Raw genomic sequence first — 16,955 nt, 5'->3', positions numbered from 1 at the left:
CTGTATAGGAGTTGGTCCATACTATAAGTATTGTTTCCAGTGACCTTGACATACAGGCACCCATTGCACTTGAGAAGATTATGCCTGGGGTATCTGCGGTGTATTGATGAATTGTGGCAAAAAAAGATATTGCAGAACTAGAAAAAGTTCAGAGAAGGGCCACAAATTGAATGCCAATACCCTAGTTACATTTAAAAATTGTTTGCATACATTTCTGGCTAGAAACAAAATTGCTTGTATTACATGGCTCACCTTTTAGTGGGATTAATTTAAAGGGACACTCAAGTCAAAATTAAACTTTCATGATTCAGATACAGCATGTAATTTTAAACAACTTTCCAATTTACTTTCATTAAAAAAAAGTGCACAGTCCTTATATATTTAAACTTTTTGAGTCACCACGTCCTACTGAGCATGTGCAAGAATTCACAGAATAAGCGTATATGCATTTGTGATTGGCTGATGGCTGTCACATGGTACATGTATGCATTTGTGATTGACTGATGGCTGTCACATGGTACAGGGGGAGTGGAAATAGGCATAACTTTTAAAATTGTCCGAAAAAAAAATCTGTTTATTTGAAGTTCAGACTAAGTGCTATTGCATTGTCTTGTTATCTTGCATTTGTTGATTATGCAAAGCTACTGTGTTGACTGGTCCTTTAACCTCAAATGGAGCTTTTTTCAAAGTATATTAGATTTGTTTAGGTTGGCTTCGGTCTTTTTTCAACCTCATCTACTATGTTACAGCAGAAGCTTGCAGGACAGTGTAGTGAGTTATATGTGTTCCATTATATCCTGCGCAAATCCAACTGGCCCAGTCATGTTTTATTGCATTACAGTTTAAAGGGAAGGTCTTGGTCAGATTAATATTTCTTCCAGGTATAATGATATACAGGTAGAAAACCCTTTATTCAAACTGTTTGGATGTGTAATTCCAGATTTGGGGATTTGCTAAGCAGCTACAGATCCCCCAAGACCCACCATTGGAAAGGTAATCGCCTAACCTCTCACACAGTGTAAGTCTTGGGGGTCTTAAAAAAATAAAAAAAAAGTAAAAAAATAAATTGATAAAAAATTTTTTTAAAAATTAAAAAATCTTAGCACCCAGGTGGGAAAGTGCTTAGCAATCAAAGGGTTAAAGGGACAGGAAACCCCTCATGACTTGGATAGAACATACTATTTCAAACAACTTTCCGATTTACTTCTATTATCAAATTTGCTTCATTCTCTTGTTATCCATTGCTAAAGGAACAACATTGCACTACTGGCAGCTCTAGGTTAAGACAACTAGTTAGCCAATCACAAGAGACAAATTTGTTCAGGCACCAATCAGCAGCTAACTCCTACTAGTCTAGGATAGGTGCTTTTTTTCTTCAACAAGTGATACAAAGAAAATGAAGCACATTTTAAAATAGAGGTTAATTTAAAAGTGTCTTAAAATGACATGTTCTATCTGAATCATGTAAATTTAATTTTGCCTTTCTTATGCCTTTAATGTATAAAGTATAATTTCTCATACATATTTAATATATAATATTATATATATGGAAGAGTTGCACAGTATATGTGCTACAGGCAAATAAACCTTGTGTTTCAAGACCCCTGGCTGCTCTTTATGAAAACCTTAAACCCAATAATCTTTAGATTGGTGCTTTTTTCTATAAGCCGTTACTTCTTCTTAAATGTTCTTGTTTAAAAAACATAAATCTATTTTAATAACATTTTGATCTGCAGCTAGGAGAAAAAAGCAGAGAACTGGCTGCTTTGAGGAGCGAGTTGCAGAGAAGCCAGCAGAGAAAGGCTGATCTAGAAAGGGACTCTGCGGCTCAGGATGAAAGAATATGGAGGATGAACTCAGAGATAAGTTCCCTGCATGAGAAGCAGAGGCAAACAGAACAGGAGGTATGATCTTGGCATAGGTGGATACAGCTAGAGATTGTGAGATCACAGTCTGTTTTATTTAAAAAAAAATGTATTCATGTTTATTGACGTTACAGCAATCAAACATAAAATGCATTTGTAACAGAATGTTATAATATCTCCCGTTTAACAATCAGCATGTCATATAACCCCTGTGCATGTCATATAACCCCTGTGCATGTCATATAACCGCTGTGCATGTCATATAACCGCTGTGCATGTCATATAACCGCTGTGCATGTCATATAACCCCTGTGCATGTCATATAACCCCTGTGCATGTCATATAACCCCTGTGCATGTCATATAACCCCTGTGCATGTCATATAACCGCTGTGCATGTCATATAACCCCTGTGCATGTCATATAACCCCTGTGCATGTCATATAACCCCTGTGCATGTCATGTAACCCCTGTGCATGTCATGTAACCCCTGTGCATGTCATATAACCTCTGTGCATGTCATATAACCCCTGTGCATGTCATATAACCTCTGTGCATGTCATATAACCCCTGTGCATGTCATATAACCCCTGTGCATGTCATATAACCCCTGTGCATGTCATATAACCGCTGTGCATGTCATATAACCCCTGTGCATGTCATATAACCCCTGTGCATGTCATATAACCCCTGTGCATGTCATATAACCCCTGTGCATGTCATATAACCCCTGTGCATGTCATGTAACCCCTGTGCATGTCATGTAACCCCTGTGCATGTCATGTAACCCCTGTGCATGTCATATAACCTCTGTGCATGTCATATAACCCCTGTGCATGTCATATAACCCCTGTGCATGTCATATAACCCCTGTGCATGTCATATAACCCCTGTGCATGTCATGTAACCCCTGTGCATGTCATGTAACCCCTGTGCATGTCATATAACCCCTGTGCATGTCATGTAACCCCTGTGCATGTCATGTAACCCCTGTGCATGTCATGTAACCCCTGTGCATGTCATGTAACCCCTGTGCATGTCATATAACCCCTGTGCATGTCATGTAACCCCTGTGCATGTCATGTAACCCCTGTGCATGTCATATAACCCCTGTGCATGTCATGTAACCCCTGTGCATGTCATGTAACCCCTGTGCATGTCATGTAACCCCTGTGCATGTCATGTAACCCCTGTGCATGTCATATAACCTCTGTGCATGTCATATAACCCCTGTGCATGTCATATAACCCCTGTGCATGTCATGTAACCCCTGTGCATGTCATATAACCTCTGTGCATGTCATATAACCCCTGTGCATGTCATATAACCCCTGTGCATGTCATATAACCCCTGTGCATGTCATATAACCCCTGTGCATGTCATATAACCCCTGTGCATGTCATATAACCCCTGTGCATGTCATGTATCCCCTGTGCATGTCATGTATCCCCTGTGCATGTCATGTATCCCCTGTGCATGTCATGTATCCCCTGTGCATGTCATGTAACCCCTGTGCATGTCATGTAACCCCTGTGCATGTCATGTAACCCCTGTGCATGTCATGTAACCCCTGTGCATGTCATGTAACCCCTGTGCATGTCATATAACCCCTGTGCATGTCATATAACTTCTGTCATGGTATCGCATAATAAAGAAAATGTAGTCCTTGTAAAGAAGCAGATTTATTTAACAGCGCTACAATCCCTCTCCTCCCGTCTAAACCATTCCCATACGCCGACCAGAAGATTCCATCCATTGTCTTCATGCTCTAGTTTTGTATCCACCATCCTGATCATAAGACAACAATGAAGGGGGCGTAGGGGAAAAGGGGGGTGAGGGCTCCCATCACTCCACTGTACTCCCCACAGTTATAACAAATGTAAGGAATGTGTGTTTGGGAGCAGAGATATGTATCCGACTAAAGCCTATTGCAATTTATACTAATCGCAGTAAAATCTGACATATAAAAAGAAGTCACTTTTTTCACTATAGTATCCATTCCCTTCCAAAGCTATTTGTGCCTCTGTTCTGTCCATACACAACTGTTTTGTGGGATTTTGTGTTGTTAGCAAGTAAAGATTTTGCACTGTCGATTGCTATTTGAAATAATGTGACTCTAATTGTACAGGGACATTTAGGTTTATAGTTTAAAGTGATTGTATAGTTTAATAAATAAGTGCCCAATTATCTAAAAATTAATCATAAAAACAGGGGCACTTTCATTCTTTAAACTTTACAAACACGCTTATTTTTTAAAATACTTACCTTTGCGTTATGGTAAACATAACGCCGATCCTCCTCCCGCAGCTCCTGCGTTCGTTAGCAGATCAATGACGAATCTGGCTTCCTCCAATCATTGTTTGCCCCCTTTGGCATCAAGCTTGTGAGGCACACGATTGGAGGAATCAGATCGTCATCAATATGCTAATGAAAGCAGTAGCTGCGGGCGGAGGATCAGCGTTATGTTTACCATAACGCAAAGGAAAGTATTTTAAAGAATAAGCGTATTTGTAAAATTTAATGAATGAAAGTGCCCCTGTTTTTAAGAATATTTTTAGATACAAGGCACTTATTCATTAAACTTTACATTCACTTTAATATGGCATGGATTGCCTGTAAAGTATAATATACCCTAAATAGGTGTTTTCCTAACGTCTCCACCTCATGCCAAAAGTTTTTTATATATGCACCATGGTCTGTTTTTTTATATCACATTTGGTATTGTGATCATCCCCTACCTGTTTATGTGGCAGATTGCAGTCTGTGAGAAACGCATGAGTGAGCTTGGCAAACAGCTAGAGCACTGGCATTCACGGTATCAAGAGAGTAATCTACAGCTGGATCATAAAGAAGAAAGGCTTAAGCATCTCCTGGCAGAACTAGAATCCTTAAAAGAAAAACAACAGAATGACGCCAAAGAGGTAGAATACTGTGGCTTGTGTATAAATCTACCATGTTGGTGAAGGGGACATTTGTTTTCAAGTCAAAACTGAAATGCACTTGTGCATTTCAATTTTCATGTAATGGGCACATAAACATTTTTGTTTTGTCGTTATTATGTAAATCACCCACATAGGTCCTTAGTTTTTTTATTTATATTTTTCAAAAGAAAGCATTTCTTTTTATATCAAGGATGGCCAACTGGCGGCCCAAGGGCCTTATGTGGCCCTCTGCACTAGTCTTTATGGCCTCTGTAATAAAGCAGAATTAAGAATGTGTGACATCATTTGTATGGCTGCTGGAAAAAATAAAACTAAGTTTGGGTGGCCAAAATTCAAAAGACCCCTCTGGATTGGAGAACAGCAAATAGAGGCTATCTTGCAACCTTACCTATATCCTGTGTCGCTACTGGACATTTTTAGAAAGTATTATTACAGGGACATTAAACACTAAACAAATGCTAGATAGAAGGAAACATTCAAAGAAAAGATTAGTCTGAGATTAACATGTAGATGAATTTTTTTAAAGTTTAATTAGTTTTTTAAATATTGACAAAATAAGTGTAACATTTTAGTGTCTATAAAGCAATGGGTACTGCCATGTTGTAATGTAGGTTTCTTTTTTTGCTGCGGCCAATTAAAGACAGTTATACATAGGTCACTAGAGTGTGCAGCCAATAGCTGTGGGAAATATAACAGGGTTCTGCACTTCCAGTTCTAATAGGAACTGAAAACCACACAATTGTCAGAAAGAAATTACAGGAAAAGGGGACAAAATAAATAATTATAGTATGCTGCAAAGTTTTTTATTCTATATACAATTTATAATTTCTTTCATGTAATTGGCAAGAGTCCATGAGCTAGTGACATATGGGATATACAATCCTACCAGGAGGGGCAAAGTTTCCCAAACCTCAAAATGCCTATAAATACACCCCTCACCACACCCACAATTCAGTTTTACAAACTTTGCCTCCTATGGAGGTGGTGAAGTAAGTTTGTGCTAAGATTTCTACGTTGATATGCGCTTCTCAGCATTGTTGAAGCCCGATTCCTCTCAGAGTACAGCGAATGTCAGAGGGACGTGAAGGGAGTATCACCTATTGAATACGATGATTTCCCTAACGGGGGTCTTTTTTATGGGTTCTCTGTTATCGGTCGTAGAGATTCATCTCATACCTCCCTTTTCAGATCGATGATATACTCTCAAATTTACCATTACCTCTACTAAAGAACTGTTTTAGTACCGGTTTGGCTATCTGCTATATGTGGATGGGTGTCTTTTGGTAAGTATGTTTTTATTACTTAAGACACTCTCAGCTATGGTTTGGCACTTTATGCAAATTATATAAAGTTCTAAATATATGTATTGTACTTATATTTGCCATGAGTCAGGTTCATGTATTTCCTTCTGCAGACTGTCAGCTTCATATTTGGGAATATAAACACTTAAAGAAATTTGTTTCTTACCTGGGGTTTAGTCTTTTTCAATTTTGACTACTTTTGCATTTGCGGGTATTAGGCCCGCGGGTGCGTCAAATGTTAGACTTTATTGCGTCATTTTTGGCGTGAACTTTTTTGGCGCAGGAAATTACGTTTTTTGACGCAACTTCGTCATTTCCGGCGTCATACGTGACGTCGAGACCTTTCACACGGCGGCGTCATTAGTGACGCATTTGTTTCATTATTTCAATACTCCATTCATGTTTGCCTCCTGCTTTCTTCTCTATCAAGAGGCCTATGCTTTTGCATTTTTTCCCATTCTTGAAACTGTCATTTAAGGAAATAGATAATTTTGCTTTATATGTTGTTTTTTCTTTTACATTGAGCAAGATGTCCCAATCCGATCCTGTCTCTGAAGTTTCTGTTGGAACATTGCTGCCTGACATCGGTTCTACCAAAGCTAAGTGCATTTGTTGCAAAATTGTAGAAATTATTCCACCGAATGTCATTTGTAATAGTTGTCATGATAAACTTTTACATGCAGATAGTGTTTCTATCAGTAATAGTACATTGCCAGTTGCAGTTCCTTCAACTTCTAATGTGCATGATATACCTGTAAATTTTAAAGAATTTGTTTCTGAATATATTATATGAAGGCTTTGTCTGCATTTCCACCTTCTAATAAACGTAAAAGGTCTTTTAAAACTTCTCATTTAGCTGATGAAATTTCAAATGACCAACAACATAATAATTCATCCTATTCTGCTGAGGATCTATCTGAAACAGAAGATCCTTCCTCAGATATTGACACTGACAAATCTACTTATTTATTTAAAATAGAGTATATGCGTTCTTTATTAAAAGAAGTGTTAATTACTTTGGATATTGAGGTAACCAGTCCTATTGACGTTCAGTCTAATAAACGTTTAAATGCTGTTTTTAAACCTCCTGTGGTTTCCCCAGGTGTTTTTTCCCATTCCTCAGGCTATTTCTGATATGATTTCTAGGGAATGGAATAAGCCAGGTACTTCCTTTGTTCCTTCTTCAAGGTTTAAGAGATTGTATCCTTTACCAGCAAAATCTATAGAGTTTTGGGAAAAGATCCCCAAAGTTGATGGGGCTATTTCTACTCTTGCTAAACGTACCACTATTCCTATGGAAGATAGCACTTCCTTTAAGGATCCTTTAGATAGGAAGCTTGAATCTTATCTAAGGAAGGCCTATTTATATTCAGGTCATCTTCTCAGACCTGCTATTTCTTTGGGTGATGTTGCGGCTGCATCAACTTTCTGGTTGGAAAATTTAGCGCAACATGAATTGAATTCTGACATATCTTGCATTGTTCGCTTACTGCAACATGCTAATCATTTTATTTGTGATGCCATTTTTGATATTATCAAAATTGATGTTAGATCCATGTCTTTAGCTGTATTAGCTAGAAGAGCTTTGTGGCTTAAATCTTGGAAAGCTGATATGACATTTAAATCTAGATTACTATCTCTTTCTTTCCAACGTAATAATTTATTTGGTTCTCAGTTGGATTCTATTATTTCAACTATCACTGGAGGAAAAGGAGTTTTTTTGCCTCAGGATAAAAAACCTAAGGGTAAATCTAAGGCTTCTAACCGTTTTCGTTCCTTTCGTCAGAATAAGGAACAAAAACTCAATCCTCCTCCCAAGGAATCTGCTTCCAGTTGGAAGCCTTCCTCAAATTGGAATAAATCCAAGCCATTTAGGAAACCAAAGTCTGCCCCTAAGTCCGCATGAAGGTGCGGCCCTCATTCCAGCTCAGCTGGTAGGGGGCAGATTAAGGTTTTTCAAGGATTTTTGGATAAAATCTGTCCAAAATCATTGGATTCAGAGCATTGTCTCTCAAGGGTATCGAATAGGATTCAAAGTAAGACCTCCTGTGAGAAGATTTTTTCTCTCACACATTCCTGTAAATCCAGTAAAAGCTCAGGCTTTTCTGAAGTGTGTATCAGACCTGGAGTCTTCAGGGGTAATCATGCCAGTTCCTCTTCAGGAACAAGGTTTGGGGTTTTATTCAAACCTATTCATTGTACCAAAGAAAGAAAATTTGTTCAGACCAGTTCTGGATCTGAAAATTTTGAATCGTTAAGTAAGAGTACCAACTTTCAAGATGGTGACTATAAGGACTATTCTGCCTTTTGTTCAGCAAGGACATTATATGTCCACAATAGACTTGCAGGATGCATACCTTCATATTCCGATTCATCCAGAACACTATCAGTTTCTGAGATTCTCTTTTCTAGACAAGCATTACCAATTTGTTGCTCTTCCATTTGGCCTAGCAACAGCTCCAAGAATCTTTTCAAAGGTTCTGTGTGCCCTACTATCTGTAATCAGAGAACAGGGTATTGCGGTGTTTCCTTATTTGGACGATATCTTGGTACTAGCTCAGTCTTTACATATTGCAGAATCTCACACGAATCAACTAGTGTTGTTTCTTCGGAAACATGGTTGGAGGATCAATTTACCAAAAAGTTTCTTGATTCCTCAGACAAGGGTCACCTTTTTAGGTTTCCAGATAGATTCAGTGTCCATGACTCTGTCTCTAACAGACAAGAGACGTTTAAAATTGGTTGCAGCCTGCCAGCGCCTTCAGTCTCAGTCATTCCCTTCAGTGGCTATGTGCATGGAAGTTTTAGGTCTCATGACTGCAGCATCGGACGCAATCCCCTACCTCTACAGCTTTGTATGCTGAATCAATGGTGCAGGGATTATACAAAGATATCACAATTAATATCCTTGAATCCCAATGTACGACACTCTCTGACATGGTGCATAGATCACCATCGTTTGGTTCAAGGGGCTTCTTTTGTTCGCCCAACCTGGACTGTGATCACAACAGATGCGAGTCTTTCAGGTTGGGGAGCCGTTTGGGGGTCTCTGACAGCACAAGGGGTTTGGAAATCTCAAGAGGCGAGATTACCAATAAATATTTTAGAACTCCGTGCAATTCTCAGGGCTCTTCAGTTCTGGCCTCTACTAAAGAGAGAACCGTTCATTTGTTTTCAGACAGACAATATCACAACTGTGGCTTATGTCAATCATCAGGGTGGGACTCACAGTCCCCAAGCTATGAAAGAAGTATCTCGGATACTTGCTTGGGCGGAATCCAGCTCCTGTCTAATCTCTGCGGTGCATATCCCAGGTGTAGACAATTGGGAGGCGGATTATCTCAACCGCCAGACTTTACATCCAGGGGAGTGGTCTCTCCATCCAGATGTGTTTTCTTAGATTGTTCAGATGTGGGGGCTTCCAGAAATAGATCTCATGGCCTCTCATCTAAACAAGAAACTTCCCAGATACTTGTCCAGGTCCAGGGATGTTTAGGCGGAAGCAGTGGATGCGCTGACACTTCCTTGGTGTTATCAACCTGCTTACATCTTCCCGCCTCTAGTTCTTCTTCCAAGAGTGATTTCCAAAATCATCATAGAACAGTCTTTTGTGTTGCTGGTGGCTCCAGCATGGCCACACAGGTTTTGGTATGCGGATCTGGTTCGGATGTCCAGTTGCCCGCCTTGGCCACTTCCGTTACGGCCGGACCTACTATCTCAAGGTCCGTTTTTCCATCAGGATCTCAAATCATTAAATTTGAAGGTATGGAAATTGAACGCTTAGTTCTAAGTCATAGAGGTTTCTCTGATTCAGTGATTAATACTATGTTACAAGCTTGTAAATCTGTCTCTAGGAAGATTTATTATAGAGTTTGGAAGGCTTACATTTCATGGTGTTCTTCTCATAAATTCTCCTGGCATTCTTTTAGAATTCCTAGAATTTTGCAGTTTCTTCAGGATGGTCTGGATAAGGGTTTGTCTGCAAGTTCCTTGAAAGGACAAATCTCCGCTCTTTCTGTTTTATTTCACAGAAAAATTGCTATACTTCCTGATATACACTGTTTTGTACAGGCTTTAGTTTGTATTAAGCCTGTCATTAAGTCAATTTCTCCTCCTTGGAGTCTTAATTTGGTTCTGAGGGCTTTACAGGCTCCTCCATTTGAACCTATGCATTCTTTGGTCATTAAACTACTTTCCTGGAAAGTGTTGTTCCTTTTGGCTATTTCTTCTGCTAAAATAGTTTCTGAGCTATCTGCTCTTTCTTGTGAGTCTCCTTTTCTGATTTTTCATCAGGATAAGGCAGTTTTGCGGACTTCTTTTCAATTTTTACCTAAGGTTGTGAATTCTAACAACATTAGTAGATAAATTGTTGTCCCTTCTTTATGTCCTAATCCTAAGAATTCTTTGGAGAGATCCTTACATTCTTTGGATGTGGTAAGAGCTTTGAAATATTATGTGGAAGCTACTAAAAATTTCAGGAAGACTTCCAGTCTATTTGTTTTATTTTCTGGTCCTAGGAAAGGTCAGAAAGCTTCTGCTGTTTCCTTGGCTTCTTGGTTGAAACTTTTGATTCATCAAGCTTATTTGGAGTCGGGTCAAACCCTGCCTCAGAGAATTACAGCTCATTCTACTAGATCAGTCTCTACTTCATGGGCTTTTAAGAATGAAGCTTCAGTCGATCAGATTTGCAAAGCAGCCACTTGGTCCTCTTTGCATACATTTACTAAATTCTACCATTTCGATGTATTTGCTTCTTCGGAAGCAGTTTTTGGTAGAAAAGTTCTTCAGGCAGCTGTTTCAGTTTGATTCTTCTGCTTTTTGATTTAAGTTTTTTTCTTTCAAAAGTGAAAATAAACTTAGTTTTGGGTTGTGGATTATTTTCTCAGCGGAATATGGCTGTTTTTATTTTAGTCCCTCCCTCTCTAGTGACTCTTGAGTGGAAGACTCCACATCTTGGGTATTGATATCCCATAGTCACTAGCTCATGGACTCTTGCCAATTACATGAAAGAAAACATAATTATGTAAGAATTTACCTGATAAATTAATTTCTTTCATATTGGCAAGAGTCCATGAGGCCCACCCTTTTTTATGGTGGTTATGATTTTTTGTATAAAGCACAATTATTTCCAAATTTCCTTTGTTGATGCTTTCTACTCCTTTCTTTATCACCCCACTGCTTGGCTATTTGTTAAACTGAATTGTGGGTGTGGTGAGGGGTGTATTTATAGGCATTTTGAGGTTTGGGAAACTTTGCCCCTCCTGGTAGGATTGTATATCCCATATGTCACTAGCTCATGGACTCTTGCCAATATGAAAGAAATGAATTTATCAGGTAAGTTCTTACATAAATTATGTTTTTATATTGCCATCTCAAAGTGTTTAATGTCCCTTTAAGGATTCAAAAGTATTGACCTGCGACTCCCATGTGTTAGAAAGTTGGCCATCTTACATGCTTTAGATGATCAAATGTGCTAACAATCACTCAATTTGTTTTTTCTTTTTTTTTCCTTCCAGAAAGATGCCTTACAGAACATATTCAACCAAATGAAGCAAGAGTTTGCTGTAACCACTAGTGAGGTCTGTGTCAATTTATGTTATTGTGAAATGATCTTAAAAGTTTAAAGGGACATTGCATTCAAACATTTTCTACTATGCATATGAAACAGCAGCCTTTGCACCTGTTAATATTTTTTTGTTTGTCTGAAAAACTGTAAGATAAATGTTATTTAAATTCAAACTAATACTGCAGTATCAATTTTACACGTCGAAGCAATTCTCACTGGCTAATAATGACAACTGTGTGGAAAAATAACATAACATTGATTTATTTAGGTATTAGGTATTTATGTAGGCTTAGGAGTCGGCTCATCAGCAAGCGCTACCAAGGTGCTGAACCAAAAGCGGTCCGGCTCCTAAGCTTAAACATCAAATACATTTCTAAATGTCCCCCCTTTAGGATGATACAAAAAAAGACTACAATTTCCCATTAGTAGCATGTAACTGATACAGAATATTAGCTTCTCGTGAGCTTTATATGCTGGGTGCTCGGATGCATTTTGAGACTCACTTTTTGTTCTATACAGCTAGAGACTACAAGGAACTCTCTGAATACAGCAAGGTCAGATTGTCGGCGACTGCACCGCGAGAGCGAGTTGGTGGTGTGCAATGTAAACGAATGGGTGCGGGAACAGAAGTGAGTAATGCCTCTTATGCAATATTGTCATTTAAACTATGCTGTTCTGCCTGTATTACACATTGTTTCTTATCTATCACAGGGAAGCCAACAAGACACTGACGGAGAAGATTAGAGACCAGAGTAAGCAGATCCTAGAACTGACAACAGAAAAAGAGTATGTATTTTCAGAAGCTTTTTTTTAATCATATAACATGATTATTACTACATAAAACTTGTCTAAAATATTCAAACTTCAACTCATAATAATGTTGAGTGAAAGTCCATTTTAGTGCATTTAAAAAATAAATATATATATATATATATATATATATATATATATATGTACAGTATATATATATATATATATATATATATATATATATATATATATATATTAAAGGCACAGGGAACCCCATATTTTTCTTTCATGATTCAGATAGAACATACAATTTCAAACAAGTTTCCAATTTACTTCTATCATAAAATCTGCTTCGTTCTCTTGCTATACATTGCTGAAGGAGTTAGCTGAACACATCTAGTTAGCCAATCACAAGAGACAAATGTGTGCAGTCACCAATTAGCAGTAGCTCCCGCTAGTGTAAGATATGTGCATATTATTTTTCAACAAGGAATGCCAAGAGAACAAAGCACATTTAAAAATAGAAGTTAATTTAAAAGTGTCTTAAAATTACATGCAATTTACATTTTGACTTTCCCATACCTTTATTGAAAAAGTCTGGATTTCGCCATAATTCTGGATTTTGGAATAATGGAATTGGGGATTTCTCTTGTTAAGTGTGTTCAGTCCACGGGTCATCCATTACTTATGGGATATATTCTCCTTCCCAACAGGAAGTTGCAAGAGGATCACCCAAGCAGAGCTGCTATATAGCTCCTCCCCTCACATGTCATATCCAGTCATTCTCTTGCAAGTCTCAACAAAGAAGGAGGTCGTGAGAGGAGATAGGAGTTTTTTACCTAATTATTCTTCAATCAAAAGTTTATTATTTTAAAATGGCACCGGAGTGTGCTGTTTTTTCTCTCAGGCAGTATTTAGAAGAAGAATCTGCCTGCGTTTTCTATGATCTTAGCAGACATAACTAAGATCCACTGGCTGTTCTCGCACATTCTGAGGAGTGGGGTAACTTCAGAAAAGGGAATAGCATGCGGGGTCCCCCGCAAATGAGGTATGTGCAGTAATATTTTCTAGGAATGGAATTGACTAAGAAAACACTGCTGGTACCCATATGATGTAAGTACAGCCTTTAATGCAGTAGTAGCGACTGGTATCAGGCTGATAAATGTATGCGCAGTTGAGTTATTTTCTAGGGACTAGAATTTGACTGAGAAAATACTGTTAATACTGAAATAAATGTATGAGCCTTAACTGCAGTAGAAGCGACTGGTAGCAGGCTTAGTGATAACTTTGCATAACAATGGAAAGTTGTTTTTAAAACGTTTACTGGCATGTTATTCGTTTTGTGAGGTACTTTGGTGATAAATCTTTTTGGGCATGATTTTTTTCCATATGGCTAACGTATATTTCTGCATAGAAACCGTTGTAACAGGTCTCCCACTGTTGTAATATAGAGTGGGAGGGGCCTTTTTTAGCGCCTTGTTGCGCAGTTAAAATTCTAGCACAGTCTTCCTGCTTCTTCCTCCTTGATCCAGGACGTCTCCAGAGAGCTCAGGGGTCTTCAAAATTCATTTTTGAGGGAGGTAATCAGTCACAGCAGACCTGTGACAGTGTGTTTGACTGTGATAAAAGCGTTAAATCATAAATTGATTATTCGTTTTTGGGTATTGAGGGGTTAATCATCCGTTTGCTTGTGGGTGCAATCCTCTGCTAAATTCATACATTTACTGTTAAAATTGTTGGCTATAACTGAATTAGTTCATTGTTATTTCAACTGTGACAGTTTTTTGTGTTTTTAAAAGCGCTGCAGCGTTTTTTCTATTGCTTGTAAATTTATTGAAAGATTTTTTCCAAGCTTGCTAGCCTTCATTGCTAGTCTGTTTAAACATGTCTGATACAGATGAATCTACTTGTTCATTATGTTTAAAAGCCAATGTGGAGCCCAATAGAAATATGTGTACCAATTGTATTGATGTTACTTTAAATAAAAGTCAGTCTTTACTGGTAAAGAAATTATCACCAGACAACGAGGGGGAAGTTATGCCGACTAACTCTCCTCACGTGTCAGTACCGTCGCCTCCCGCTCAGGAGGTGTGTGAGATTGTGGCGCCAAGTACATCAAGGCCCTTACAAATCACTTTGCATGATATGGCTAATGTTATGAAAGAGGTATTATCTAATTTGCCTGAGTTAAGAGGCAAGCGCGATAGCTCTGGGTTTAGGACAGAGCGCGCCGATGACACGAGAGCCATGTCCGATACTGCGTCACAATTTGCAGAACATGAGGACGGAGAGCTTCATTCTGTGGGTGACGGATCTGATCCGGGGAGACCGGATTCAGAAATTTCAAATTTTAAATTTAAGCTTGAGAACCTCCGTGTATTGCTAGGGGAGGTGTTAGCGGCTCTGAATGATTGCGACACGGTTGCAATCCCAGAGAAATTATGTAGGCTGGATAAATACTATGCGGTACTGGTGTGTACTGACATTTTTCCTATACCTAAAATGCTTACAGAGATTATTAGCAAGGAGTGGGATAGACCCGGTGTGCCGTTTTCCCCTCCTCCGATATTTAGAAAAATGTTCCCAATAGACGCCACCACACGAGACTTATGGCAGACGGTCCCTAAGGTGGAGGGAGCAGTTTCTACTTTAGCCAAGCGTACCACTATCCCGGTGGAGGATAGTTGTGCTTTCTCAGATCCAATGGATAAAAAATTAGAAGGTTACCTTAAGAAAATGTTTGTTCAACAAGGTTTTATATTACAGCCCCTTGCATGCATTGCGCCCGTCACTGCTGCGGCGGCATTCTGGTTTGAGTCTCTGGAAGAGGCTATTCGCACAGCACCATTGGATGAGATTATGAACAAGCTTAAAGCCCTTAAGCTAGCTAATGCATTTGTTTCGGATGCCGTTGTGCATTTAACCAAACTAACGGCTAAGAACTCCGGATTCGCCATCCAGGCGCGCAGAGCGCTATGGCTTAAATCCTGGTCAGCAGATGTAACTTCTAAATCTAAATTGCTTAATATTCCTTTCAAAGGGCAAACCTTATTCGGGCCCGGCTTGAAAGAAATTATTGCTGACATTACTGGAGGTAAGGGTCACACCCTTCCTCAGGACAGGGCCAAATCAAAGGCCAAACAGTCTAATTTTCGTGCCTTTCGTAATTTCAAGGCAGGGGCAGCATCAACTTCCTCCGCTCCAAAACAGGAAGGGACTGCTACTCGTTACAGACAGGGTTGGAAAGGCAACCAGTCCTGGAACAAGGGCAAGCAGGCCAGAAAACCTACTTCTGCCCCTAAGACAGCATGAAGAGAGGGCCCCCTATCCGTAAACGGATCTAGTGGGGGGCAGACTTTCTCTCTTCGCCCAGGCCTGGGCAAGAGATGTCCAGGATCCCTGGGCGTTGGAGATCATATCTCAGGGATACCTTCTGGACTTCAAAACTTCTCCTCCACAAGGGAGATTTCATCTGTCAAGGTTATCAACAAACCTAATAAAGAAAGAGGCATTTCTACAATGTGTACAAGACCTCTTAGTAATGGGAGTGATCCACCCGGTTCCGCGGACGGAACAAGGGCAAGGTTTTTACTCAAATCTGTTTGTGGTTCCCAAAAAAGAGGGAACCTTCAGGCCAATCTTGGACTTGAAGATCTTAAACAAATTCCTAAGGGTTCCATCGTTCAAAATGGAAACTATTCGAACCATCCTACCCATGATCCAAGAGGGTCAGTATATGACCACAGTGGACTTAAAGGATGCCTACCTTCACATACCGATTCACAAAGATCATTATCGGTACCTAAGGTTTGCCTTTCTAGACAGGCATTACCAGTTTGTAGCTCTTCCCTTCGGGTTGGCTACGGCCCCGAGAATTTTTACAAAGGTTCTGGGCTCGCTTCTGGCGGTACTAAGACCGCAGTGTCTTAGCGGTGGCTCCGTACCTAGACGACATTCTGATACAAGCGTCAAGTTTTCAAAATGCAAAGTCTCATACAGAGATAGTTCTAGCATTTCTTAGGTCGCATGGGTGGAAAGTGAACATGGAAAAGAGTTCTCTGTTCCCACTCACAAGGGTTCCCTTTCTAGGGACTCTTATAGATTCTGTAGAGATGAAGATTTACCTGACGGAGTTCAGGTTATCAAAAATCCTAAATGCTTGCCGTGTCCTTCATTCCATTCCAAGCCCATCAGTAGCTCAGTGCATGGAAGTAATCGGCTTAATGGTCGCGGCAATGGACATAGTGCCATTTGCGCGCCTACATCTCAGACCGCTGCAACTATGCATGCTAAGTCAGTGGAATGGGGATTACTCAGATCTGTCCCCTTTACTGAATCTGGACCAGGAGGCCAGAGATTCTCTTCTCTGGTGGTTGTCGCGGGTTCATCTGTCCAAAGGAATGACTTTTCGCAGACCAGATTGGACGATTGTAACAACAGATGCCAGCCTACTAGGCTGGGGTGCAGTCTGGAACTCCCTGAAGGCTCAGGGATTGTGGACTCAGGAGGAGAAACTCCTCCCAATAAACATT

At 39.5% G+C, this 16,955-nt stretch overlaps 1 protein-coding gene across 2 annotated transcripts in view; it reads left to right on the top strand.

Moving 5' to 3' along the window:
- PMFBP1 (polyamine modulated factor 1 binding protein 1) overlaps nt 1–16,955 on the top strand; it is a 347,880-nt gene that overhangs the window by 304,571 nt on the left and 26,354 nt on the right. Inside the window, exons 31-35 of one of the 2 annotated variants that reach the window (XR_008400176.1) lie at nt 1,737–1,904; nt 4,618–4,785; nt 11,624–11,686; nt 12,197–12,302; nt 12,385–12,459. Coding sequence is in view for 1 of the 2 variants with exons in the window: in XM_053699461.1 (XP_053555436.1) it covers nt 1,737–1,904; nt 4,618–4,785; nt 11,624–11,686; nt 12,193–12,302; nt 12,385–12,459 (584 nt within the window). In the remaining variant the exon portion in view is untranslated. Of the gene's footprint in view, nt 1–1,736; nt 1,905–4,617; nt 4,786–11,623; nt 11,687–12,192; nt 12,303–12,384; nt 12,460–16,955 lie in introns of those variants that run through there. The other variant, XM_053699461.1, reaches the window with a different exon arrangement.

Source organism: Bombina bombina, chromosome 1, assembly GCF_027579735.1.
Source record: "Bombina bombina isolate aBomBom1 chromosome 1, aBomBom1.pri, whole genome shotgun sequence".
Classification (NCBI taxonomy): domain Eukaryota; kingdom Metazoa; phylum Chordata; class Amphibia; order Anura; family Bombinatoridae; genus Bombina; species Bombina bombina.
Note: the sequence above shows the minus strand (reverse complement) of the source record. Positions and strands in the feature narration are given on the sequence as shown.